This window comes from Laccaria bicolor, genomic scaffold, assembly GCF_000143565.1.
Source record: "Laccaria bicolor S238N-H82 LACBIscaffold_1 genomic scaffold, whole genome shotgun sequence".
Classification (NCBI taxonomy): domain Eukaryota; kingdom Fungi; phylum Basidiomycota; class Agaricomycetes; order Agaricales; family Hydnangiaceae; genus Laccaria; species Laccaria bicolor.
Genome location: NW_001889872.1, coordinates 1,439,830 through 1,466,214, shown reverse-complemented (window position 1 = coordinate 1,466,214; position 26,385 = coordinate 1,439,830). Strand labels below are relative to the sequence as shown.

Genomic DNA, 26,385 nt, shown 5'->3' with positions numbered 1-26,385 from the left:
TGGGCATGATGAGTATATTATTGTGGTTCTGCTGCAGCACAGTTCTGGACCTTTCATCGTAGAGTAATTACTCCATACCCATTCACTGTTGGGTTCGAGCCCCAAGTCCAAACAAAGATCTGTCACGCAGGTCCAGAAAGGCCTTGGAGTTGGGACCCAACGTTAGGGTTAATCAATGATCTCCGAGCTCCCTGACTGACTTTTCCGGCAGCCGCTCTCTTGCGAGCTCGAGCCCTTACCTTTATTTATTTGTTCACTCCCATCAATGATCACATCATAAGATTAGTCATACAGCTAATAGTATTAGAGGCTCATCGAGCGAGATGAGTGGCTGCTTTTAGGAGCCTGAGGTATGGGTACACCACCAAATGGTGGCCAGGTCACAGACACCTGGATCAAATGATGTAATCACACCTAGTTTCCATGTCGCATCAACCCGTTGACAGCTGGGCGCCGTGTGAACTTCGCACTAAACACAGCATGGCACCAGGGATACAGTCGTGGACAAGCAAAGCCCACTAATTCGGTATCTTGGTAAATAATGTATCTAGAGCTGAGATTTTTCCAGATTCTGGCTCAGATTTGCGAAATGCGTCGAAAAACGCACCTCCGAAGTTTTTCCCACGAGGAATTGGCGTGGCCAAAATTTTCGACTAAAAAACTGCAATATTTAAGGAGAAAAACAGGTTGAAACCGGCCAGAAATTATCGAAAGTTGGTACCTGTGCTGGGCTTCAGCTGGAAGCTACTCAGAAAGGGCAAAGATTCTATCAGAAAGGGATTTCCCTGTTGTTTCCCTGCATTGAGAAAGCCTAGTAGAGCCTAGTGTGATGGAATTTCTTAGTCCCATGATAGATGTCACATCAAAAGTGACTAAGTGCCCAATTTGGGTCAATGTTTGGCAATTTTTTCCAGAAGAACCGCTCCATAAATTGTTTCGAAACTTGATGGGCAGATTGTTCTCCGTGAAAGGAAGCGATTCCGCTATTTTTCATATTTTTCTTGGCACTTTTTGGTGTCCGGCCAAAAATTTAGGGTCTATTTCTGTATATGGCCATTTTCTCCAAAACGGCTCGTGAGACTTGGCTGAAATTTGGCCAGAAGCTTCCCTCAACGTATCTGCACGTTTTCCGGGCACTTTGGTAGCCATCAATACATTTCCATTTTTATTAGTGGGCTTTGCTTGTCCACGACTGTACCTGTCCCCGGGGTGGAGCGAGATGTTGAGGACAGGTGGTCATTCAGGGAATGCTGGTATATTGGGCTGGGTATGAGCTACCGGGGTTTACATGTTTACATCTCATTTTCATAAATTTATTCATCCTCATTTGCACCTTGCTTTATTTCAATTTGAGAACATAAACAAAAGAATAGATTGCATTTTGACAACAGGCTACACAAGAGTTATATACAGCTACTTTATCTACTACTCATATAGGTTGACACTGTTTGTGGTGGTGTCAAGTGGGCTGATCTGTAATAAGGCATTGGATGAGTTGGTAGGCCATCATGAAGGGTTACTGGGTACGTACCTAGAACAAATGCACGAACAAGGTAAAAAGGAGGGGTGTGACGCGACGTTGTTCGGCGTTCATCGTTGGTCCGTTGCTAGTTGTCACATTGCCGTCGACGACGTGGCCCCTGTTTCTTATGTGAAAAAAAGAGAGGAGGGGTGTCGTCTTGCTCACCTCGACGTCGTTCGTTGTTGTAGATCATTGCCGATGGCAATATGGCCTGGGCTCCTTTAGTCAAAAACGGAGGGAGAGGGGTATAGTGTTACTCACCTGGACATTCACCATCGTTGGTCGTCCTCATTTGTCGGCATTTGTCTGTTGCAAGTTGAGACGGCGACGTGGCACTGCTTTCTCATGTGAAAAAAGGAAAGGGGTACAGCAGTCACCTTGCTCACCTTATTTCAAGGGGACAGTGACAATGATTTGCGCCGTCACCGTCTGGACAATGTGGCATGTCCGCTGGCGTGCCAGGTTGTCTTCATCCTGTTGAAATGTGGTGCGCTGATGGGCTGGTTACCTGGTGTTGCATCGTTGAGGGCATTTGAACGATTGATGCAGGGTGCTGGTGGTTATTGACGGTGGTGACAGAGAAGAATGGTGCCGGAGACGGAAGGTGAGAGTGAGGAAGGTTGAGCTGGGGTTGGAAGTATTTGAACCTGCAGAGTGTCTGAGTTTGAAATGACTTGGGTGAAATTTCGCTCACTGTGCACGGTTACAAGCTGTATTTGCGTACGACTAATGTATATTTCAAAGTGCAAAAGCACTACATTAACCGTCTCTTACATAGCCCTTGCCTTTGAGTGAAATCTAGCAGTTATACTAATTTTGTGGTAAGGTGGTCGCTACGTTTACAGCAGAGCTGGTGCCCATATATGAACCAGCTGATGGCCAGCTGGGCCTGGGCACAGCATGTGGATCAGGTAACTCACAGGTGACAGATTTGATGAGCATCAGGAAATTTGGCAACCCGCCATCAACCTGTGCGCCAATTGGCGGTGTAGCGACCCAAGTATTTGGCTTTTCATTCCGGCCTGTTTGGTCGAGCTTGGTAACTCTCTTCACTTCTCTCCACGATGCCTCCGAATCAAAATACTATGCCGCCAGAGTTTTATCTGTTGTTACTCTCTGGTCGCCCCGGCGATGTATCGCATTTGTCAACAGAGCGACGCTATAACGACGTTGGGCCGCATCTATCTGGCCACCCATTTCTCAAGGACCCTGACCGATTGATGAACCTCTTGGACGCTCTTGCTGCTATTTGCGTCCATAAAGAAACCAAGGAAGTTTATTTTGTATCATTGGCGATGGACCCGAATGCTGTGACCCTGCATGTTTCTTCCAACGAGAATGTACCAGCCACCGTTGCCACCCATCTCTGCAAAATACGGGGTCAGCTCAAGGAACTCCGAAAAGTTCTAGATATTCCACCAATACCACCTGATAGCGAAACATCCCCTGACCCCAATAAAACCCAGTTGCGCGCCGACCACGAATTTCAACTTCAGAGGACTATCTATGAGTATTCGTACCGCAAACTCCGCCAGCGCTTTGTCAAAAGGGCACCTGCAATTCTAGATAGATTTGAGACCACCACAAAAAAGTTGCAAGCTAGCCCTGAGGATGCTGAGCTTCTGCATCTTACACACTGGTACTTGAAACACATTCAGGATCTGCTGCGGAACGACAAACCAACGAATAGCCTCACTGACTTGATCCAGACAATTGATGAGATGAGTCGGGCCTGGTGGAATCATTTGAATGCTGCAGGAAAAGAGGATATTCTGACCCAGTGGGATGACCTGCTTTGGGAGTCTGGCCTCACATTTTGCATTTATGAAGCTATAACTCATGTCTTACTTTTAGGTGCTGACCAGAACAGGAAATGGTCTCTGCGGTGCTTGCTTGAGAAGCTTTTTACCCTTCACCACCATATTCACACCATCACACACATCGCCTGGTCTCACCGACTCTTGCCTTTCCTCCAGGGTCAATTTACTGTGGTTTCCGTGCCAGCATCTTGTTGGGACATATCCCTCTCATTCTCCCCACAAAACATCCTCCCTGTCATTTTTCCTCAAGGAGAACAGAAGGAGCTACCAGTTTACGATGAGCTACTGAAACGGCTGAAAGAGAAACTGGATAAAGAGGAGATAACATTGAAGAAAGGGACTAATCTATCCATAAAAGCAGCTGTTCATGCTGAATGCACCCTACTTGTGTATCATCTCCAACACCCCATCCCTACTCCATACCACTATCTTGGTGGATCGAAATTGTCTTGCCATGGATGTGCCACCCTTTTCAGCAGTTTCAACCTTGTCGCAGAATCTTTTCATTCCCCCCAATTCTTCACCAAGGGTTGCCACAACAAAATCTATCTCCGGTGGGCTTGCCCTTCCCTGCTATCACCAGAGCAAACAAAACAATTACAACCTGGCACCCCGTCTCTCGATGCTGGGGTCAGAAAGGAAATGATTGTAGCCTTGAGCCGTGAACTGGCCACATATGTAAATGAGCTGCGCACATTCACAGAGGGGTCATCCCGACCGCAGTCAGATAGCACTGCTGCCTCTGGTGACTCACGCGAGCCTCCAGAAGCCATAGCAAGATCGCAAATGCGAGCGAGGGTGGAAGCTGGTATGTGTGATTTGAAATTGACATGATTTCGTATCCTGACTATAGGCAATTAGCCTTTGCCTACAACGTATAGATACAAGTCATTTCGAAAGGCGAAGGAAAGCAGATGATTTTGCCGCTTATTTCTGTATGTCCTATAGGGTTAAATTGGAATTAACCATGTGGATATTTTGTCTTTTACCTTCTGTACCCCCTTGGCCTACATTATTGAGGTCACCTCTTGCTCATATCCATGGTCAGTGGAGTCAGACATACAACAACTCCAAAAAGGAGGCGCACAAGGCACTACTTTCATCCTGCAAAATCAATTTGCGTATGGGGGTAACATAGGGTATAAATAACAATACAAGCAGGGTTATCATTCCTGTGACAGATCCACGCCAATTATAATATCGAAGGAGGCAAAAGTCCAAATCTAGAAGCCGCACAGTCGGAAAATCAGGTATAAAAAGGAACCTGTGAAGCGTATTGCTGAGAGCCCAGCGCTGAAAAAAAAAATAGTTGGCCGACCACAACAAAATTACGAAGGAAGATGCCTACAATGCGTAGAATAGGAAGGTCAGATAAGGGTTGAAAGCACTATCGCCGGTGTTGATACGTTTAGCGACCCATTCAGAGAATGCGGTTGAAGTGAAGACAATGATCAAAAGCCTGTATGCATTAACAAGGTCAGACCAGGTTTGTGAAGTCGTATATCGACGTACATATTTGATCCAACCCAAGCAAGGACGACGTTGGTTCTGCTGTTTCTGTCGTGGTCAGTTTGCTTTGTCGCAGCGTCACGATGTTCCTTCTCGTCAGGGGGGCGAGTTTTCAACGAGTTTCGTGACGCAACCCACAACTGGTCGACGTCTTCACGAGTTGTAGGCACTTCCACCTCCATCATGTCTTTCCCGTCATCGCCTTTAACCTTTTTCGCACCGCCAAGATCTTTGGCAGCCCCGTTGTCTCCCTTGGTCCCCCATGTCACGTCGTGCAAATTACACATGGCGTACATCATTAAGATGTTGACGTAGGAAGGCAGGAGGAACATATACTGAAGGAAGCTTGTGAACATGTGCCAGGGTTCAAAGTGCATGAAGGAGCTGATAAAGTATAAACCATATGTGGCGCCAAGTGCAACAACGATTTGTTGAAGGGCAGGAGTCGTCTTCAAGAGTCTGTTGCATAAAATGATCAGATTCACTTCGATTGAGAAGGGCAATGGTAAACGTATACTTGGGGAAGTCCTTCCATCCTGCGGCATCGTGGGGAACAGCCAAGTAAACGGTGAAGGCAGCGCACCAGGTCGTTATGATATTGCATAGACCGAACAAGATCATGGCGATACTGTATGCCCATTTCGAGCCCTTTGATGTAATATAAGCCAAAATCCAAGAATTGAAATAATAAAGATTCACTTGAGGTCGATTGCCAAGGGAACAAACCAACACGAGAAAGAGAAGACCAATGTAGAGATTGAGAAAAATTTCGAAAACGATTTTGCCAGCGCCACTACTGAGGAAATTGAAAGCGTTTTGCGATGAGCTTGTCGTAGCCGATGACACCAGCTAACCCGGTGGTGAATGAGCGGCATAAAAGACTGTCGATTGCAACGTACGAAGAAGAAAGCCAAGTAGAAATTTGCAAGGGACGTCCACGTAAACAAGAGCTGAACCGCATTGTAAATGAACTCGAACTGGAAGTTGACACAGGGTGAGCGCAAAGGAAGCACGCTGAGTACATTAATTTTTACCTGGAGCACAATTTTGCGGAAAAAATTCTGGCCGGAGGACCAAATACGGAAAAAGAAGACCGTTGCATGTATTGATGCAAAAAGTGAACCATTCAGCCATCGGCGACGTTGCGAAATAAACTCCGGCACCTGAAACATAGATAAAACAGTGAAGTTCAAAAAAGTTGAAGGAAATTTACGGTGGTTGGAACATCAGTAGAAGCTTTTGCACTCTTTACGTACTTCAAGCTGTCAATTGACCATGAGTTATTTCGAAAATGTCTTCAGAAAAGAGGAAGCCACCTACATCCAACCCTCACGCTTTTTTGTGACAATTTCGAAGCAAAGAATACGGTCCTCAGCAAGATACATGTTCCTCTGATGATGGGGTTAGAATAGCACATTGAAAGAACCAGTTCGTTACCTCTGTAAGCTTAGTTAGAACCATTGTAGAATAATCATGGTTCATAAGACTCACCAAACAGGCCAGCATCGCTACCAGCGCCATGCATAGTTTCGCCCTTGAAATATGACGCAAGTGGACCCTTGCCATCAGGACCATTGAGGAGAGCTCGGTAACGATAGGCACTGAAGGCTCCAGGAAGCACACTGATATATCCAAATACGCTCTACGGAGATGAGGTCAGTTTGGTTATGCCTTGAAGATTGTAAGCTACGCACCTCGAGCGGTTTGTCAAGAATGTTGGACATTTTGTACTACAAGGGTTGAGACTTGAAGCGTAAAAAATCCAAGGGCGTACTGACCTCGAAATTCTGAGAGGCTGCAAGAGGGCTTGAAAGCAGGAGACCACAGCCACGACCGACATCGACACAGATCCTGCATACTTATCATTACCACAACCATGGTAAGTGTAATCGGCATTACTTACTCTCCGCAGGCACCACCAACATTAGAGTGTTTATCGAAACCTTGGGGAAATGTAAATCATTGGTTGATTGTGATGAAAAGACCTCACATTTCCAAAGTTCGTAGATAGATGTACCAGTTGGCTTGGTACCAACATCGAGGAGAACGCAGACTTTGGGGTCTGTTGACAAAGATTTTTCAAAAACATTGAACCAATACATACCATTGGGCTTCAACAGGGGAGCGAATGCATTGAAGAACCATCGATGACTATTCAGTTTCTTCTTGTTCTGTTCTTTGAGACAGAAAAGCACTTGGATGGGACAAGAGCCTTTAGATACTTCGCCTGTATCTGTGACAATAACACTGGTGGTGTACCTATGGCGAGAGGTTGAATGCGATGTGTGTACCACTCCACGAAAAACTCACTCGTAGATATGGGCCGTGACGTCCTTGCCGCCGACTGAATCCTTCGCAATGCCTTCTTGGTAGCAACCCATCTGAGAGAATAGAAAATGAATGGCAGGTTTTCAAAGAACAGGGAGACGCATACTAGATTCAGGACTTGTAGAGTGCGCTTGTTGACTTTGTTGCGTCCATCGGAAACAACGCATACGACGATCTTTTTCCAACCTTCCGGCCCCCACATCTTGGACTTGTTGCGACCACACAAGTGTGCAATGTTTTTGATCACGCTGTAATGAACGATAAAGAGATAGTAAAGTCAGGTGGAAAGCAAACTCACGCATTCATGGTCTTGACGAAAAGTACCTCATCCTCGTTGTACATTGTCATCACAATAAATAACTCCGTCTCGCGACCAAGAAGATACGGCCGGAGGGTATAACGAGAAGACATGAAATCGTCAGGGTCGCAAGTCGCAGCAGTGTACCTCATCTTGACAAACTCTTCGTCGGGTCTTCCATCGGGGACGATATTTGTGGGAACGGGAACATCGAGGACAAGATTACCATGAACAAGCTGAACTTGCTTGATAGATCTACGTTTCATGAGTTTGTCCCGTGCGTCAGACCAGCCTGCGCTGCTAGGATCTCTGTACATTCCGGGGCGCTGCTGCTGCGGAGGGTATTGCGGCTGCTGCTGGAACCGTACGCCTGGGACTGGGGGAGTGGCATTGACTTGGGCCATCTCATAAGGATTCAGGTGCGCCTGGGAACCAGCATAACTGCTCTGGTAGGACTTTGCGTCCCAGTTTGCATCGTAGTCATTACGTTGGCCATAGCCGGCTGGGGGAGGGTAGTCGACGGCAACACCAGTATTGCCGTGCTGAGGAAATGGGGGATGTGAATTATCTTGGTGTGCGGCATAATAAGGATCTTGGTTTTGGCGGTAGGCCATTGTTGCGGAGATTTAGCGCAGAAAGTGGAGGAGCAAGAGGGGCAAGGGTAAGGAGAGTGATGGCCGCACAAACCTGAGTGGGTGAGAAAAAAGAGAGATAAGTATTGAGTAGAGACGGTCGACGTTGTGAAAGAAGATGGCGGAGACGGGAACTAGCCTAAACTCGGTTGTGATGCATGATGGCAACAGAAGCTAACACACTAACACTGCAATGGTAGTACCATTCTTGGCACTTGCACGTTTGAAACTTGAAATTATCGACAATGCCATGCATGCGGAAACTTCTCGGAAAAATAAAATTTTATCCACAGCCTCTACAGCAAATATTCAACACGAAGGCCGATACAGCTGCGCTGCGGGTGCTCTGACACTAAACGCCCTAGTGTCATAACAGTTGTCAAGTTGGCTGTCATTTCGGTGGAGCCCCTCAAACGACGTGAACGGCGATAAGTAGTACAGGGTATTCTCCCAAAAAAATTCAGATGAAGGCAGGCATGAGGTCAGGCACCTGCCAGGATTCAGGGCATTAATATTTCTCTGAAGCAAGAGCAAGAGAAAAGACCGTTGCAAAGACTACAAATTTGAAGCCACGACATTTGATTCATCGATCAAATTGAGACTCCGACGACACAGCTTATTTGGTTCTCCTTGTCTGTTGTCGTTTGCCTCCTGACCTCACATCTCTCTTATAACGCCCTCGCCCCCTCTCTTTCTTCTGTATATCCCCTGCTCTCTCTTCTATCAGTGAGTACACCTTTACCTTCTTCTACCCCTTCTACCTCTTGCAACATATCTATCCAAACGCCGCTCTAAGCGCCTCGCGGACACCGCCCTGCAACCGCAAGGCTCTCGAATGGTCGTGCAACACCAAGGTGGCATCTTCACCAGACACGCCAATGCTCCGCGATGTAACGACGATCTATGGGGTGGTGATTAACTGGTCATCAACATCGCATTCCGTTGTTCGCCACCTGTGGTCTTGCCTTACGTGTGCAGTGACACACCTTCCAGCCCTTGATTCATACAAAACCCTTTGATCCTTTCTTCTATCTGTTGTTTCTCCAGCGCTTTTTCTTACTCACTCTTTCCTCTACAGACTCCATTCTTACACCCTATTAGCCCATGGCGGACTCCTCGTCTCATAGATTGGATCTTCGAGTTGGTGGGAAATATAGGCTTGGAAAAAAAATCGGCTCTGGTTCTTTTGGTGTGTCTCAAGACGTCTCATTGTCGTCGACTCGCTTATATCATTCTAGGTGACATCTACCTCGGAATTAACATCATCTCGGGTGAAGAAGTTGCCATCAAACTCGAGTCCGTCAAAGCCAAGCACCCTCAACTGGAGTATGAATCAAAGGTTTACAAGACTCTCGCAGGCGGCGTAGGCGTCCCCTTCGTCAGATGGTTCGGCACCGAGTGCGACTACAATGCTATGGTTCTTGACCTTCTTGGGCCTTCTCTCGAGGATCTTTTCAACTTTTGCAACCGCAAGTTCAGCCTCAAGACTGTTCTTTTACTCGCCGACCAACTCGTCTGTGCCTTTTTCTATATGTCTTTACTCTTCGCTGATCCTCTGGGATAGATTTCTCGCATCGAGTATATCCACTCCCGCAACTTCATACATCGTGACATCAAGCCAGATAACTTCCTGATGGGCATTGGAAAGCGCGGTAACCAAGTCAACGTCATCGACTTTGGTCTCGCCAAGAAGTTCCGTGACCCCAAGACCCACCTCCACATTCCGTACAGAGAGAACAAGAACTTGACGGGTACTGCTCGCTACACATCGATCAACACCCATCTGGGTGTTGAGCAAGCACGTCGTGATGACCTCGAATCTCTTGCTTATGTTTTAATGTACTTCCTCCGTGGAGCCCTTCCCTGGCAAGGTCTCAAAGCTGCCACCAAGAAGCAGAAATACGATCGCATCATGGAGAAGAAGATGACCACCCCCACCGACCTTCTCTGCCGTGGATTCCCAAATGAATTCGGCATATTCTTGAACTACACTCGCGCTCTTCGCTTCGACGACAAACCTGACTACTCCTATCTTCGCAAACTCTTCCGTGACCTCTTCGTGCGGGAGGGGTACCAGTACGACTACGTATTTGACTGGAGCGTCCAGCGAGGAGCCCAAGATGACCAGACGGCCGGATCCAGCTCCAAAGCAGGCGGCGCAGCAAGGCGCAAGGTCGTTCAAGAGGATGACGAACATCGTGCTAGTGACAGAATGTGAGCAATGCATGGGACCTTACTAGTTTGGCGTCTCGCTAACGTTTTATCTGTCCAGGTTACGTTCTCACACCAGACAAGCACAGCAAGCTGCCCCAGGAGCTGTGGGTCAGCAGCGTGGCAATCGTGGAAGGGACGCTGAACTTTGGTAAATGGGCTTGTTGCATATTTGATCTGCCTGTTTCCAGTATACGCGTCCCGAGTGCAACTGGGCGATTGGGGGGTGGAGGGTAGAAGGAGGGTTTCGCTCAGTTTGGTTAATGATCGGTTCGGCGGTTACCCGTGCTCAAAGGAGCTCGTGTGGGTTCTATTGGGCGTCGTTGGGGAAGGGGGGGTCTACAGGGTCGGGGCACGTCCGGTTTCTGCCGGTTTCAGAGAACGCTCCCAGCCTCCACTCCCTCTATCGCACCCAATGTCATCGTCGGTCAGGAGGTTCCCGGCTTGGTCTGAACACAATCCTATGGGCAAGATGTATTACTCCCTACATCAAACATGGCTTGAAGTCGCCTCTCTACTTTATTCGACACGGACGCTCTTTTCTTTTCAAGCTTTTCTGACATTTTCGCAAGAGGATGATCGGGAAATGGCTGCTTCTGCCCGTTTATCTACTTATACACCATCATTCCCCTGCGCCCGTTTATCTTCGGGATAATTCCTCCTTTTCTATCCATCCTTATCCAATTCATTGTGCTATAAGTTTACCATTCCCCCCACCTCAATTTTGTCTCACACGTTCCTTACCTATCCTACCTACCTCGCCTTTCGTCTGGTTTCCGGTCCCATCCTGCATTTGTTGTCCTTCTAACTCCCACCTCATCCTGGGCTTCGTACATACACGAGACCTCAGAGAGGGCGAGCGGGTTGAAGAGGGCGTCACGTCTGGTGGACTTGGGCCCTGGATGAAGGCATGCTCATCGGGCGGCTTGCGTGTCTACCCTCTCTCTTATGAACATCGATGAACGCCATTTATTCCTGTACCACGTAGTTGAAATAATTGCAATCTCCAAAGCTGTAGTCAAATAGTAATAAACACGTCGGCATTGCAACCTCCACCCGTTGAACTTCAGTAACTTCTCTCTCTCCTCTACAGATTCCGCTTCGCTTTCCACTGCTCTGTAGAGATGGCATCCTTTGCCATGGCATTTCCGTCAAAGAAAGAGGACGAAAGCGGTCTGAGCTCTTACTATAACAACAAAACCACCATCATCCAAGAAGCTCGCGTCTTCAATGATTCTCCAATTAGTCCACGAAAATGCAGGGCGCTCATCACTCGCATCGTCTATCTTCTCTATGTCGGAGAGACTTTTGGACCCCAGGAAGCTACCACCTTATTCTTTGGGACAACAAAACTGTTCCAGCATAAAGATGTAAGTCACACTGTCTGCACAAACTTTGCGTGTCTGATGAGTTCAACACAGAGCGCGTTGCGGCAAGCGGTGTATCTGGCCATCAAGGAGCTTGCTACTACTGCTGAAGATGTAATAATGGTTACAAGCAGCATAATGAAGGACATGCAGCCCAACTCTGAAGTTATCTACCGGCCCAATGCGATCAGAGCACTATGTCGTATCATTGACGTGCGTTTTGTAAATTTGACTCGCGTGTTCAAATTAATCCCTCGAATTATGACAGCCCTCAATGGCTCAGGGCGTAGAACGGTTCTTCAAGGCGGCCATAGTCGACCGCAACCCCGCAATTGCCTCCGCCGCTCTCGTCTCAGCATACCATCTTTTCCCTCACGCTAAAGACGTCGTCAAGCGTTGGGTTAACGAAGCGCAAGAAGCCGTCAACGCCAAGTCGTCTTCGACCTTCTTCGGTTCGAGCTCTGGGGGTGGGTATCTTGGCTTTGGCGGCTCATCCAGCCAACCCAACGGACCCCAGGCAATTGCCTCCTCGAGCTATATCGCGCAGTATCATGGTTTAGGTCTTCTCTATCTTATCCGCCAGCAGGACAGAATGGCAGTGACAAAGATGATTCAACAACTTGGCGGAGGCAAGTCAGGTGCTGGCACCACATTGAAGAACCCGATGGCCTTGTGCATGCTCATTCGATACGCCGCCAAAGTTATGGAGGAAGACCCCAAGTGAGTCCTTTAGTATACCCGCCTTTCATATTTTTGGGTGGTTAAACAGTTACCTTGCAGTGTTCAAAGACAAATGGTAGAATTGCTAGAGGGCTGGTTACGTCACAAGAGCGATATGGTCAACTTTGAGGCAGCGCGGGTCATCTGCGAAATGAAAAATGCTACACCGGCTCAGTTAACAAAATCAATAGCTGGTGAGCCACTGTTCGGAAGCAGCATTTTCCACGTCTGAAACGATACTCTAGTTTTACAGCTCTTCTTGTCATCGCCAAAGCCTGTTTTGAAATTTGCTGCCACTCGCACACTGGCTGCTCTTGCTCTCACGCACCCAAGCAGTGTGGCCACATGCAATGTCGATCTCGAAAGCCTCATCGCAGACCCCAATCGCAGCGTGGCGACATACGCCATCACCACACTTCTAAAGGTCGGGTCCACCGTTCATTCGTCTTCTTCAGTTGTTGAATTTATTTTGTAGACCGGAAATGAAGCTTCGGTTGATCGTCTCATCAAGCAAATTACCGGTTTTATGACGGAAATCAGCGACGAATTCAAAGTTATCATCGTTGATGCCATCCGCTCCCTGTGTCTCAAATTTCCCACAAAGCATGTTTCCATGCTCAGTTTCCTATCTGGAGTTTTACGAGACGAAGGTGGCTATGACTTCAAGCGTGCTGTCGTCGAGGCTATGTTCGACATGATCAAGTTTATCGGCGAATGCAAAGAGCAAGCTCTCTCTCATCTTTGCGAGTTCATTGAAGACTGCGAATTCACGAAACTTTCTGTCCGAATCCTTCATTTGCTTGGCGTGGAGGGTCCAAAATCACCACAACCAGCGAAATACATTCGCTTCATCTACAACCGCGTGGTCTTAGAGAATGCAACCGTTAGAGCAGCGGCAGTGACGAGCTTGGCCAAGTTTGGTGTTAATTCCCCTGAAGCTAGCTTGAAGCGCAGCATCACTGTGCTACTCAATCGGTTCGTTCGTATTCTTTCCTGCCTTCTTTCATCTCTGATTCTGTGTTAGGTGTCTTGATGATGTTGACGATGAAGTTCGCGACCGTGCTGCCTTCTTTCTGAAGGTTTTCAAGGAGAAACCCCTCGCAGACACATACGTCAAAGAAGGTGTGCTTCAGCCGTCTTCATCTTCTGCTGTATCTTTTGTTGATCTCCTAGATAGAGTCGGTATTCTCATTAGCTGCGCTGGAAGCCAAATTGGTAGCATATGTTAAGGATCCGTCATCAGCTGGTCAAGCCTTAGACGTCTCTTCAGTGCAGAAGATCAGTCGGGCACAAGCTGCCCAAGAAGCTGCTCGTGAGTTGCAAAAACCATCGTCCTTCTACATCTGCTCATTGGCTGTTGCTTGTAGGACCAAGTTCGCTCGATACCATAGGTGTTCCAGCACCAAATAAGGCAGTCGATGCACCTGTGGCCCCGTCAGCGGCAGAGAAACAATCAGCATATCTCCAACAGCTTTCCGAAGTTCCAGAATTTGGATCCTACGGCCCTGTGATTAACAGCAGTTTAACACCTGCCCAGCTGACCGAGAACGAAACGGAGTATCAAGTTACATGTGTCAAGCATGTCTTCAAAGAGCATATCGTGTTCCAGGTGACTTTTGTAACCCTTTGAATGTCAAGAACAAAAATTCAAAAAGAATCTAGTACAACGTATCCAACACTCTACCAGATACCGTGCTGGAGCAGGTTTCCGTCATTATGCAACCCCAATCCGACGACAACGCGCTGAGTGAAGACTTCATCATCCCGTTGCCTGCCCTCACCGCTGCCAATTCGCCTGGCACCATCTACGTCTCCTTCACACGCAATTCTCCAGATCAGTTCGCATTAGGGTCCTTCCAATGCACACTCAAGTTCATCAGCAAAGAACTTGACCCTGCCACAGGAGAGCCCGAGGAAGAAGGCTACGAAGATGAGTACCAGCTCGAGGAAGTCGAATTAAGTGCCGGAGGAGATTATATTATCCCAAGTTACTCAACCTTCGGTGCCGAGTGGGATAGGCTGCGTTCTGCTCCGAGTGCTACGGAAACCTTCGCGTTGTCAGCGATGGAAAGTCTCAAAGGTAAAGACTAGATTTGGAATACATTGTTCGTGCTAAACCTTCTTTGCTAGCGGCGTGCGACTCCATTATCGAAGTTCTCAATATGGAACCACTTGGTGGCAGTGAAGTACCCTCATCAACGTCAGTGCACACCCTACAGCTATCTGGACTCGTAACGGGCGGTGGCGGAAAGGTGCTCGTGCGCTGTCGGATGACGTTCTCGCGGGGCCAGGGCGTGACTCTGGAGCTTGGTGTCCGAGCTGAAAAGCAGGAAGTATGCAACCTTGTGCTCACGGCTGTTGGTGGTTAAGGTTGTGTTTTCTGTAGGGTACATAGTAGTTTTTTCTGGCCTAATACCATCCTGGATTTGAACACGGGCCGATGATGTAGGAATAAAGAACACTCCGGACACAGGTATTTGCCCGTATCCGCCCAACATAGCCCCTGTCTAGTGCACTTTCACTACTCGGGGGTGGGTGTGCCGCTGACCGGTGTCGCTGTTTTGGACAACCAGAAAGTCGCATGATATCTGTCTCTTTCCTCGTCGCCCCCCTGCCAAATGCCGAACATTGCTCACTGATACCCTAATAATCTATTTCGCACAACAAAAAAGAAACGGTTTGACCATCTATAACCCCTGCAACGTACGGTGACAATGTCCATACCATCCCTCCCCTCGGCCAAAGTTATTCATGTCGACACACGAGGGGCCGTAATCCTGTCGGAAGAATCGCCAGAGGTATTATATCGTCATGTCCCCTCACTCTCACCGGACCATGTTTGACGTTGGCGCAAGACCAGGGACAGTCGAGGGATATATCTCCCCAATTACATCGAACCCGTCTCCCACATTGCGGTGGACGTACGTTGCTCCTTTTTCACTCTGCCCCTGCGCGCCTGTTAACCCACTCGTCGACAAACCAGGTTGGTGGGTCCTTAGCAAAAGTTGTTTATTTCACCCGCTCCCCTGAACCTCCATCATCGCCATCTCTTCCCGCGACTCGTGTGTCCAGCACTGCCAATGACGTATCCAGCTCTCGTTCGATTTCTCCCTTGGATGATACAAGCAGCACTTGCTCCTCGTCATCCGCCCCATCCAACAGCAAACACAATGGTGCTCTCACGCCGCTAATTTTGGATCACCCGCACCACGCTGTAAATAGCCTATCCGGCATTGATCACGGGCTGCTGCGGGAGTCTTTCCTTCGCCGGAAGGTACAGCATTTTCCTGGAGGGTCCCTCAATTTCGAACGATTCGAGACTGACAACATCAATGACTGCGTCGAGTTCATCCAATCGCTTATTGAACGGTCCGCGAATGTCAATGGGGTTTCGATAGACGATATGCGCAAGGGAGTGAAAATTATGGCCACTGGTGGTGGTGCGCACAAATTCTACGAATTGTTCAGGGGGGAATTGCGTGTGGAAGTAAGGAGAGAGGACGAGATGGCTTGTCTGATTGAAGGTTTGAAGTTTATCACGCTCATCCCGGATGAGGCGTATTACTTCTCAGATGAGCTCATCCAATCCGTCTCTCATCCATCGACTGCTTCGGCACCAAAAGCCGCTGATTCTACCGTAAAGCCACCGCTTGAACGACCAAGTCCTAACCCTCCAGCATACGGTGTCACATTCGAGCATCATCCAACAACGCAATTACCTTGCTTGCTCGTGAATATCGGCTCTGGTGTATCCATTATCAAAGTGGACGAGGATGGTAGCTTTGAGCGCGTGAGCGGGACAAGTTTGGGTGGGGGTACGCTATGGGGTCTCCTCAGCCTACTAACGCCTGCAACTACCTTTGACGGTCTGTTCCGTCCTCACTGATATATTGCTTATTACTCACAGTCATTTAGAAATGCTTGCAATCTCTGAACGAGGGGACAACTCCACCGTTGATATGCTGGTTGGAGATATTTATGGACAAGACTATAGCAAGCTCGGCTTGAAATCGACCATGATTGCCAGTACGTTTGGCAAGGTATTCAAAAAGGGTGGAGAGAAGAAGAAGTTTTCAGCTGAGGATATCAGCAAGAGCCTTTTGTATGCCGTCTCTAACAATATCGGTCAGATCGCGTGAGTCTTGATTTTGAGCTCAAGAACGACGACGGACTGATTAACTGATCTCCCAGGTACATGAATGCGGAAAAGTACAACCTCGATAGAATATACTTTGGCGGATGTTTTATTCGAGGCATGTTGTAAACACATTGGTGATTTGGTTTGTGCACTCATAATTATCTTACAGGACACGCAGCTACCATTTCTACGCTCTCATATGCGATTCGTTTCTGGAGTAAGGGAACGAAGCGAGCTTTGTTCCTTCGGCACGAAGGATTCCTGTACGTACCTTGACCTTCATGACCTGACGAAACCACTGACTGGACGAAACGGATAGAGGATCAATTGGGGCCTGGATAAGAAACATCGAACCCGAGGAGGCGGAGTAGGAGAGAACCCAAGTATGTGACACTACATCTTTATTTGCATTACCCCATTCTACGGATACACTGTATATATCATTTTGCACAATCTCCTCTTAAATCCACTTCTGCTCCGCATCCGTCGATGTTCTCGGCGGTGCGTATGCGGCTGAGACCAATCGGCTGCCTTATGTTGGCCTTGAACGCTGCACTCGTCTTGCTTCCTCGTCGTCGTGGGTCTGGCATCGCCGTATCGGCATCTTTAGCAAGAGCGATCATGATATTTATTGTGTCAGGGTTGGCGTGGGAAAGCAGGGACGACTATCAAAGTTGCCTTAAGCGATCTGTGATAAATGGAGAGTTTTGTAATACATAATCTCAATCATCCTCATCCATTCAAAATCCCCTTCTCTTGCCTTTTCTACCTCTCCCCTCTTTCTCTTCCGACTTCCATCGTCCCCCATGGACGCCGTTCACCAAGACTCTTGGTCACGGCCCACAGCCAACTCTCTCCCTCCGACTCCTCCCCAGAATACTTCTCAGAAGAAACCGAGACATCGCCATTCCCCTGCCCAGCTGGCAGCATTAAATGAATTGTTTGATAAAAATGAACATCCTCCGCTGGACGTGCGCACAGCTTTAGCAGAACGACTTGGGATGTCTGTAGATTTCTTCCTCCTGCCGTTTTCTTTTACTGATTACCTTTTCCGTAGGGAAACAAAGACAGTCAACGCTTGGTTTCAAAATAAACGGGCTTCCTCCAAGAAAAGAGCTCGTAATGCTGTCTCGGATGTTTCTCCCGTCAATCCCGCACCAGGGGTCTATTCTTCCGATTCACCATCAAACCCACATCATCTTGCAGAGTTTGACGATTTTCACGACGAAGAGTATTCTTCCATAGACATGCCATTTGAATCGGATGTTCCATCCGAAAGTTTTTCATCGTTTTACTCGGGTAGTCAAGATCACACCTTTTTCCTGGACTCAGATACAATGCCCCGCAGAATGCGCATGCGACCTACTACTGAACAGACAGAAGAGCTCAAAAAATTGTACAACATTAACCCCCATCCAACAACAGAACAGAGACAAGTGCTTTCCAGACGCATTGGAATGTGTGTGGCATTTTTCTTTCGTCGATACTGCATTTTTTTAACAAAAAACTCAATCGATAATAGGCGATATCAAAGCGTCGCAAATTGGTTTCAGAATCAACGCAGCCTAGCAAAGAAGAAAAAAGAGGACGAAATCGACATGTGTACATTGTCATCTTCGAGGTCAGGATACCGCGAATCAAGGCAGTACTCAGCTTTTCCCCCTCCGTCACACCATCCGTCGTTAGTTCCGCCGCAGATGCCTTACGCCCCCACCTACCCCTTTTCCGTCCGGCCTGCTGGTATACTGAGATCTCCGAGTGTCTCACCATCGATGGAAGATTATATCCCGCGCAGATCTTTTGGTCGAAGCTCAGTTTCATATGGTGGCCCAGGCACAACCTTCTCAAGACCAAGGAGGTCTCGTCCTGAACCCTTCCAGCTCGACGCACTTAAGGATCTGTTTACAAAGACCCCAACTCCGACGATTGAAGAGCGATCTGCTTTGGCACTTGAGATTGGAATGTATGTGGTCGGTGTCTCGAAGATCGCAATGATTGCTGACTTGACTACTCATAGGGATGTTGGCAAGGTAACAAATTGGTTCCGCAATCTCCGTCAAACAGCGAGAAAACGGACCAAACGGTCAGGAAGTGCTGACGACGACGATTACGATGGGTTCAGCGGACGAATCTCTTACTCTGCTTTCGATTCCCACTTTGGCACACCGTCCTTCGGTTCCTCGTCATCGTCTCTAAATGACGAATCTATGGACTTGGAGCCGTTTGATTATGATATGCATTCCGACATTGGAAGTGAAGACGAGTTTCAAGAGGCGGTGACTCCTTCCCCAGAAGCCTCACCGTCCCCTCCTCCTCCGCCTTCAAACTCCCATCTCACCATCGAAGGCTTTACTTCTTTCAACGAACCTGCATATTACGCAGAATTCGAAAAACGCTCAGCTACATACTCTGACATCAAATTCGAAGACGCACTTTTGCTCCTCAGCTTCCATCAACATAGTGTTCACTAACCAATCAAAAGTAGTATTGTGCGTAATTTCTTGATCACTGACAGCGAATGCGAACGCTCACCTTCTCTTAGGAACTATTTATCTATATATTTTAGGGTACATATACATATACGTGCACTCGAAAAAAAAAAAAAAAAAAAAAAAAAAAAAAAAAAAAGAAAAGAAAAGAAAAAAGTCCACACCACTCATACAGCAATTACTCCACCCTCCTCCGCGATGCCCTCCACCTCTTCACGCTGGCTCGGACACAACTGTTTTAATCAGTTTTGCACCTATGTCCTCCATCCCTGTCCTTGTGCTGGCCTTGATACGTGCTTGGCTTCTAGTAACCGTAATAATACAACACTTCTCATCAGCGCATCTCATCTGTAGCAGTACATAGGTTGATTAGGGTCTCATTAATCAGAAAATCTGACTCGAATTTTCCCACTTCAGGTTTTGGATTGACACCTCAATTGATTAATTCCTCAGTCCGAGGTAATATAAAAATACAGAAACATAACGGTTATAAGTGATAGCTAATTATTATATCATACGTAGGGATTTTGGTTTCGAATAAAAGCACAAGATTGCTAGAGCCAGGGTGGTCAGAGTTGCGAGAAGTGAAAGACAAGCAGAGAAGCCAGTCGCGAAGAAGCGCAAACAGTGAAGAAATGGGTCAGTCCAGGCGATGTCAATGTTAGAATATCGATGGCGAAGCGACGATCGATGGTTCTCACAACGCGATAAACCTGCGTTGGGTGACATACACATGTTCGGGGAAAGTGCATCCCGAGTTCGATGGAACAGGTCTGGGTATCTTTGGCCTAATCCGAGTTCCCTGTTCGCGCGAAGAAGGATGGCTCGAATCATCCAGGAATCGCCTGAGCGTCGATCTTCTGGAATAGTGATTTGGACTTGGTCACGATTGAGGCCAACGCGTGACCAACCTATCGCGGTCATGGTACCGCGACCCTGCCTATTACTTGGGGCTGCAGATCCATCCCTATCACTCAGGTGAGCAACCTCACATCCGTACTCGCGCAGTACGTCCGCGACAATGTCCCAGATAAATCCCGAGGATGATCTTCGTCGATTATGACGAAACCGAAGGGCTACGCGCGACATGCGTGCTTCGAGCCAGTGCCGCGAGTTAGAAAATTGTTTAGGGTTGGGTGGGAGCGTATCGCTTCTCCTGCGGCGATAACCCTGCTCCAGTTTATACTTGCCCATGACACACATGCATGGACCAGAAAAATGTTCCCATTGCCAAACATCTGGACCGTAAATGTCCTGGTTGTACTCGGCGCAATCGACGCAAAGAAGTTCTCGGAGCGCCTCTTCATACTCCAGAAGAGCGGCAGCGGATTCGGAGACAAGTTGTTCGGAAATTATAGAAAAGAGGTCGGCGCGGATGAGGATGAGGAGTTCAGTTGGGAGGTAGGCTTTCGTGGTATGTGCTAATGTTGCAGAGTGGTCGCGGATAATGGAGTCCAGCGTGATAACTTCGTGAGAGAGATACGCAAGAGATGTGTGCATAAGCGTCGACGAGGATGTCGTGATAAACGGATGAGCCATAGAAGATGCCTCTGCAGAGAGCTTGGGCCATGGTCCCTTATAAGTACCCCACTTTCAGCGCGCGGGTATAATGATCGAAGAAGGCTAAACGCGTATTCATCTTCATCCGACAATAGCTCGGAGACAACAGTGCATTTAACCGACGGTATGACGCGGAGTTGGCGTGACGTGAAACAACGGCGGCTGGATGAAGGTTATTTCCAGCTTTGCCCTTGGAAGGCCCAACATAAAGATTCGGGGAAGGCAAGAGTTGACGAAGTAGAGTACTTAAATCCTCGGCAAGTAAGAGAAGGTCATGCGCTTCTCAGCATAATTGACTTGTATTGCATTATTTACATCACCTCACTCCACACCTTCAAAGAACCACTTGTCGACCCTTTCAATTCCTTCCTCAAATTCCTGGACTAAATCAAGGCCACCTTGCTTTGGCGCGTGCTGTGCCGGGTAATTGGCGTATACTCGTCCCGGAAAGTTAGGACTGGCAGTGTAAGACCTCATCGCAGGGTTTGTCGAGGCCCATTCAGCGATCCTTCAACGCGACGTTCAGTAACATGGGATACACGCTCAGAAATTTAAAAGTTTACCTTTGGCGAATCTGGGATCCTTGAATGCTGAAATGGGATGCTATGACATCCTTAAAATAGTGTGAAACGTGTGTGAGCAACAACGCGAGGGACCGACATACCCTCCAGATACCATTGCGGTGCTCTTCTTTCAACCATTCAACGATGGCCCAGCGAACGGTTTGCAGCGAGATATTACGGTTATATTCGATACTGACGGAAGAGTTTAAATTCGCTTTACCATGCCCTGGTCTAAGATGGATCATTAGGATAAACAAAACATTCACAAATCAGATGCGAAATTGACTCATTGAAATAAGGCGCGTCGATGAGTATCATACTTTGAATGCTGACAAGAACCTGGAGAAGTGTAGATTTAGGTGACCACTGTTCCTCTGGTCTACGAGAATGTCAAGTGGTGCTGTTACGATTGGCGAGGAAGAAATACTCACCTCCCCGGCCATGTACCAAGGAGAGAAAGACAGACCTTTCCACAGTTGTACAAGTTTGGATTGAAACGAACAGTACCCCCTCCAGTGGTTCTGAGGTGAAAGAGCGGCGGGGAATTTGGATAGTCCAGAGGCGTGAAGCAGTCAAACTCAAAAAGACCCCCGGCGTAGGGTGTACCTTCGGGGCCCGCTATCATTACCTTGCTTTTAAAAAATCAGTTCCAAAAGCAGAATATACGAGTTATTGAAAGTCGTACATCACATCATTTCGGACTTCATCGACACGTACCCACACACCAGGAGGCAGGCTTGTCGCGGTCACAGCCAGCTCTTTCACAAGGTGAAGCCGATCTTTTGGATTACGCGTCGCGTTTTGGGATTGATTTAATTGTGCACTGTAGTTGAAATTTGGGTAAGATAACCCCGTTCCTTTGCCCTTGCCTTCCGCCGCCAGGAAAACGTGTTTGAATGCGAGTCGTTCGCATGCAGACGCATATGCTCTTGCAAGTTCTACGGAAGTTTCTTTTCCCTTCCCCTTTTCGCTTTCGCGCCTATGCCTTGATCTGCTAGCGGAAGGTCCCTGGTTTGCAGAAGTCGACGCTTGCTGATCCGCAGGTCGTCCGATGATGGATATCGCTCGCTCCATGTCGTCTCTGGCGGCGATTATATCACCACACAAAGACGTCCCGTTCACTATGGTGTCATCTACCTCTCCGTCTTCACCGCCTTCTGCGATCATCTGAGACGCGCCATTTAGAAACGCCTCAGACTGCTTCGTCAATTTCTTGAAAAAGTCTAGAAGAGGAGCCGAGGTTTCCACTACCCCAGATTCCATTCTCCAGGTGATTTCACCTTCTTCCCACATCCAAGTTTCAAGACCACAGCTGGAAGCCATTTCATGGCGTTGCCCAATCAAAACTTGTATTGTCAATTCACAATCCGCCAACCTCCGCAGCAAAGATAACATTGCGTGATACGTCTCGCTTCGAGATATCCAATCGGTCACAGAATCGTTGCAAAGCAGGCTCGCAAGGAGGTTGGGTATTTGAGAAATCGACAAAAGTGGACCTATCGATGCATGCGGTAGCATATCATACATTTCCGGCATTTCCGAGTAGGGCGCTGGTAAGAGTTCTGTAAGTATTTTCATAGAACGAACCAGTATCTCTTCCCAGTGCGCAGCAAGCTTTTCTACTCTCGAAGTGCGCGGAGCGGAAGCAGAAGGGTTACGACCCCTTCCTCGACCCCTGTAGCCACCGTATGAATCTGTTCCATAGCCGGTGCCTCCGGGTCCGACAGTTCCAGTTGTTGTTGCCCTTTTCTTGGATAACGTAGCTAAAGCTCGAGAGTCAGAGGTCGCGCGCTCGCCATTGTATTGTCGGTCGAAGCCGCCCAAAGTTTCGAAAATAGCTATAGCACGTCCTTCGGCGCAACATCGGGAAACTGAGCACGCCGAATTCTTTGCAAGACCTTTGCACGAAGGTGGACAATCTATGACAGTGAAACAACCCCTACAATGGTTGGTTCGACATGCCGCACATGGCGCGTGTAAGAGCGATGTCAGACTGGGTGGAAGAGGGTCACTACCCGTAAACATAACCTGTTGAAAAATCGATCAGAACTTCCTGTTCTTAAAATCATTTGTCTTACATGACCGCGAGGGGAAGGTACATCTTTCCCGCACTTGCTACATGCTCTCGTAGTTGTAAATAGCTGCCGGAAAGCAATCAAACTTCTGTCAGGCGATTGGGCATGATCGGACGCTTTCTGGGGTTTATGAATCTCAAGTGAAGGTTGTGACGAGATCGAAGCTGCGTTAGACGACGACGGCATCCCTATCGCCGCAGGCTGGATGGAAGAAATCTCGATTTCTTCATCTTCGTCTGCCCATTCTCGAGCCAAACGCTTGGCCAATGCTTCGTCGTCCTCATCAATGAGCATTGGGATCTTAGACCCTGAAGCATCGTTCCAACTGCCTTGCAACTCCTTGGCCAGTCGTTCACTTTCTTCCTGTTGTTTGATTTGTGCCAAAATGGCGGCCAAGTCGTCTTCGTCATCTGAATCGTCAATAAGAATAACCTCTTGCGTAGTTGACTTTCTGGAGCGCTTCCTGCTCTCAGACACAATGGATAGAGAACGATTTCGTTTACTGCGTGGCATTGGAAATGTATGTAAAGTGTTGTTGAAGGCGAGTTAGTATCCTGCGCAATTAGACGTTGTTGACAAACAAGCCACCACTCGTAGCTGGAAATATATCGGCAGGGTCGCTAGATGCTAGTTCCGGCTGACCTCATACAAAAGAAGCGTCAACACAACCCACAGGTTTTATCATTTGTGCCAACTCGCGGAAGGCGTTGAAAGCAGATTCTTGTAAGGTATGTCGCCAAACGCGTCCAAGTTGTCTAATAATTATTGCATCTCATTTGTTAGACGCTCCCCCGATATGTTATGTTCTCGGAAGAGCTTGGGATTCATGTCCAATGTCGTGAGGTTTATTTCAACGGCCCAAGTTGTGCCTGCTCTTCCTGTCCAACCACTTTCCCTTGATGACGAGACAGCCGTCTTCGAGGCCCGCAAGAGTGAAATGACAGAGTTTATAGCTCAACCCAGATTCGCTGCTATCAAGAGGCCGTATTCCCCAGCTTCTGTTGCCTCGAAACAAGGCTCTCTCCCTGTTTTGCCTATCCCATCTAGCTTGTTGGCGGACAAGCTCTTTGCTCTACTGACGGCGGCTGCGGATGCTGGAAAACCAGTACACACTATGGGTGCCATTGACCCGGTACAAATGACCCAGATGGCACGTCATCAAGAGGTTGTATACGTGTCTGGGTGGGCAGCTTCTAGCGTGTTAACTACTGGAAACAACGAAGTCGGGCCGGACTTGGGGTAAGTCAATAGTTATGTTGCAACTCCACGAAATTTTGAAGGAAATCAACAGAGATTACCCCTACACGACTGTTCCGAATCAAGTCCATCGAATTTTTCGCGCCCAACAATTACATGACAAGAAACATTATGATGAGCGAATGTCAGCATCACCAGAACAACGCGCAAAAATGGAGCAGATAGATTACCTCAGGCCTATTATTGCTGATGCAGACACAGGGTATGTCACCCAAGTCCGCCACACCCCCTTCATTGTTGATCTGCTCTAGACACGGTGGTCTTTCCGCCGTCATGAAGTTGGTCAAACTCTTTGCGGAATCTGTGAATAAGAACTTCTTAAATAGCGTCTACGCGACTAACAGTCCGAGGGAAACAGGGCGCTTCTGCAATCCATTTAGAAGATCAGTTACATGGCGGGAAGAAGGTAATTGACCCGTTTTTGCCCAAACGGCCCCTTCTAACTACACTAGTGCGGTCATTTGGGAGGGAAAGTTCTTGTACCAACCTCAACACATATATCTCGCCTTGTAGCCTCGAGGTTTCAGCTTGACTTGATGAAATCCACGATGCTACTTATAGCACGCACAGACTCTGAGTCCGGGAAGCTCATCTCGTCCAATGTGGATGTTACGGATCATCAATTTATTCTGGGTACAACAGCCAAAGGAAGCAAGTCTCTTGCTCAGGTTTTAGGAGAAGCAGAGGCCCAGGGCGCAACGGGGGCACAGGTGGACCAAATCGAGAAGAAATGGACTGAGTCTCATGAAATGTGCACCTTTGATCAGGGTAAGACTTTCGCCGTAGTCCCATAAAATAATCTCATCTTTTTTTTAAGCTGTGGAAACTGCTATAAAAAAATCGAAGATAGTCGATAAAACTGGTGCCTACAAAAAGTACCTCTCAATGGTAACAGGAAAGTCCAACAGTGAGGCTCGCGAAGTTGCGGCTGATATTCTGGGAGAAAATGTCTACTGGGATTGTGACCGTAGGTGATATTCCTTGCTGCAGTTTATTGCTTTGAAGGAGGATATGTTTGCAGTACCCCGAACTAGAGAAGGGTTTTACCACTACACAGGAGGGGTGGAGGTAAAGCCTTTTTTTGTTTTTTTTTTTGTTTCTTTGTCTGATGTGCAACTCATTAGGCCGCAATCAACCGTACTATGGCTTTTGCTCCTTACGCGGACCTTCTTTGGTTGGAAACGAAATCACCGAATCTTGAACAGGCCAGATATTTTGCTCGTAAGATTAGAGAGAAGTATCCCGGAAAGTACGCCCCTCGACTCTTATTGCTTGGGACCCATATAATATATTACGCCAGGTGGTTCGTGTATAATCTGAGTCCAAGCTTCAACTGGTCTCAACACGGCTTCACGGGTGACCTGTTTTTTTGTTTGTTTAGGCATGACCCTTAACTCATCGCCTTTTAGACGCCAACCTCAAGGCCTTCGTTTGGGAGCTTGCAAAGGAGGGGTATGTTTATTTGTTTTCTGTTCGTACTGCTACCTGCTAATGTAAATTCAAGCTTTGTCCTTCAACTTATATCGCTGGCAGGCCTTCACAGTAATGCGGTGACAACAGGTGAGTCTCGCATCAAGATTTGAGTTGGGTTCTCAGACCTATCGTCCTTTTCAAGCGGAACTCTCTGCCCGGTATAAGGAGGATGGCATGCTTGCGTATGTCGAGCTGATCCAACGTAAAGAAAAAGACATTGGCTGCGATGTCTTGACACATCAGAAATGGTGCGTACCTGGCTGTCAGCAGCCCTGTTCTGTTCACTGAGTTACCTGTTCAGGAGTGGCGCCAATTACATTGACGGCATTCTGCAAACCGTCTCATCGGGATCATCTAGCACCTCCGCAATTGGAAAGGACTCGACAGAGCACTCCTTCTAGAAATTGACCTCTCAAGCTAGTA

At 47.8% G+C, this 26,385-nt stretch overlaps 9 protein-coding genes across 9 annotated transcripts; 7 read left to right on the top strand and 2 right to left on the bottom strand.

Moving 5' to 3' along the window:
• Positions 1-2,586: 2,586 nt before the first annotated feature.
• Positions 2,587-4,296, top strand: LACBIDRAFT_320901 (uncharacterized protein; the record flags this gene model as incomplete). The annotated part of the gene is made up of 3 exons (XM_001874032.1): positions 2,587-4,150; positions 4,204-4,217; positions 4,291-4,296. The coding sequence occupies 3 exons, from the start codon at positions 2,587-2,589 to the stop codon at positions 4,294-4,296; spliced, it is 1,584 nt and encodes a 527-aa protein (XP_001874067.1).
• A 146-nt stretch (positions 4,297-4,442) lies between these two features.
• LACBIDRAFT_181144 (glycosyltransferase family 2 protein) lies at positions 4,443-7,743 on the bottom strand (the record flags this gene model as incomplete). Its single annotated transcript, XM_001873407.1, has 18 exons — positions 4,443-4,635; positions 4,691-4,801; positions 4,855-5,310; positions 5,369-5,499; positions 5,551-5,700; positions 5,751-5,828; positions 5,886-6,014; positions 6,065-6,113; positions 6,172-6,240; positions 6,339-6,493; positions 6,546-6,581; positions 6,630-6,702; positions 6,755-6,794; positions 6,842-6,904; positions 6,956-7,110; positions 7,162-7,232; positions 7,286-7,427; positions 7,478-7,743. 18 exons carry the CDS (start codon positions 7,741-7,743, stop codon positions 4,566-4,568), a joined length of 2,244 nt encoding a protein of 747 aa, XP_001873442.1. The 3' UTR covers positions 4,443-4,565.
• A 1,470-nt stretch (positions 7,744-9,213) lies between these two features.
• Positions 9,214-10,327, top strand: LACBIDRAFT_228340 (uncharacterized protein; the record flags this gene model as incomplete). Its single annotated transcript, XM_001874031.1, has 3 exons — positions 9,214-9,298; positions 9,348-9,622; positions 9,674-10,327. 3 exons carry the CDS (start codon positions 9,214-9,216, stop codon positions 10,325-10,327), a joined length of 1,014 nt encoding a protein of 337 aa, XP_001874066.1.
• A 568-nt stretch (positions 10,328-10,895) lies between these two features.
• Positions 10,896-11,367, top strand: LACBIDRAFT_301234 (uncharacterized protein; the record flags this gene model as incomplete). Its single annotated transcript, XM_001874030.1, has 1 exon — positions 10,896-11,367. One exon carries the CDS (start codon positions 10,896-10,898, stop codon positions 11,280-11,282), a length of 387 nt encoding a protein of 128 aa, XP_001874065.1. The 3' UTR covers positions 11,283-11,367.
• Positions 11,368-11,444: 77 nt separating this feature from the next.
• Positions 11,445-14,843, top strand: LACBIDRAFT_379410 (coatomer protein; the record flags this gene model as incomplete). Its single annotated transcript, XM_001874029.1, has 11 exons — positions 11,445-11,690; positions 11,742-11,900; positions 11,956-12,407; positions 12,468-12,601; positions 12,661-12,836; positions 12,883-13,382; positions 13,432-13,529; positions 13,585-13,719; positions 13,775-14,016; positions 14,070-14,487; positions 14,538-14,843. The coding sequence occupies 11 exons, from the start codon at positions 11,445-11,447 to the stop codon at positions 14,774-14,776; spliced, it is 2,799 nt and encodes a 932-aa protein (XP_001874064.1). The 3' UTR covers positions 14,777-14,843.
• A 278-nt stretch (positions 14,844-15,121) lies between these two features.
• LACBIDRAFT_301232 (uncharacterized protein) lies at positions 15,122-16,916 on the top strand (the record flags this gene model as incomplete). The annotated part of the gene is made up of 7 exons (XM_001874028.1): positions 15,122-15,205; positions 15,263-15,328; positions 15,391-16,273; positions 16,323-16,542; positions 16,599-16,660; positions 16,715-16,808; positions 16,865-16,916. The coding sequence occupies 7 exons, from the start codon at positions 15,122-15,124 to the stop codon at positions 16,914-16,916; spliced, it is 1,461 nt and encodes a 486-aa protein (XP_001874063.1).
• A 435-nt stretch (positions 16,917-17,351) lies between these two features.
• LACBIDRAFT_320896 (homeodomain transcription factor) lies at positions 17,352-19,016 on the top strand (the record flags this gene model as incomplete). The annotated part of the gene is made up of 4 exons (XM_001874027.1): positions 17,352-17,548; positions 17,603-18,004; positions 18,068-18,508; positions 18,563-19,016. 4 exons carry the CDS (start codon positions 17,352-17,354, stop codon positions 19,014-19,016), a joined length of 1,494 nt encoding a protein of 497 aa, XP_001874062.1.
• A 2,453-nt stretch (positions 19,017-21,469) lies between these two features.
• Positions 21,470-21,785, bottom strand: LACBIDRAFT_149572 (uncharacterized protein; the record flags this gene model as incomplete). The annotated part of the gene is made up of 2 exons (XM_001873406.1): positions 21,470-21,531; positions 21,605-21,785. Coding segments are annotated over 2 exons (243 nt in total), but the record flags the coding sequence as incomplete, so codon positions are not given.
• Positions 21,786-24,058: 2,273 nt separating this feature from the next.
• Positions 24,059-26,363, top strand: LACBIDRAFT_229070 (uncharacterized protein; the record flags this gene model as incomplete). The annotated part of the gene is made up of 13 exons (XM_001874026.1): positions 24,059-24,471; positions 24,524-24,691; positions 24,741-24,792; positions 24,848-24,895; positions 24,942-25,257; positions 25,307-25,456; positions 25,511-25,557; positions 25,614-25,738; positions 25,790-25,845; positions 25,899-25,941; positions 25,994-26,049; positions 26,105-26,210; positions 26,264-26,363. The coding sequence occupies 13 exons, from the start codon at positions 24,059-24,061 to the stop codon at positions 26,361-26,363; spliced, it is 1,680 nt and encodes a 559-aa protein (XP_001874061.1).
• Between the last annotated feature and the right edge of the window lie 22 nt (positions 26,364-26,385).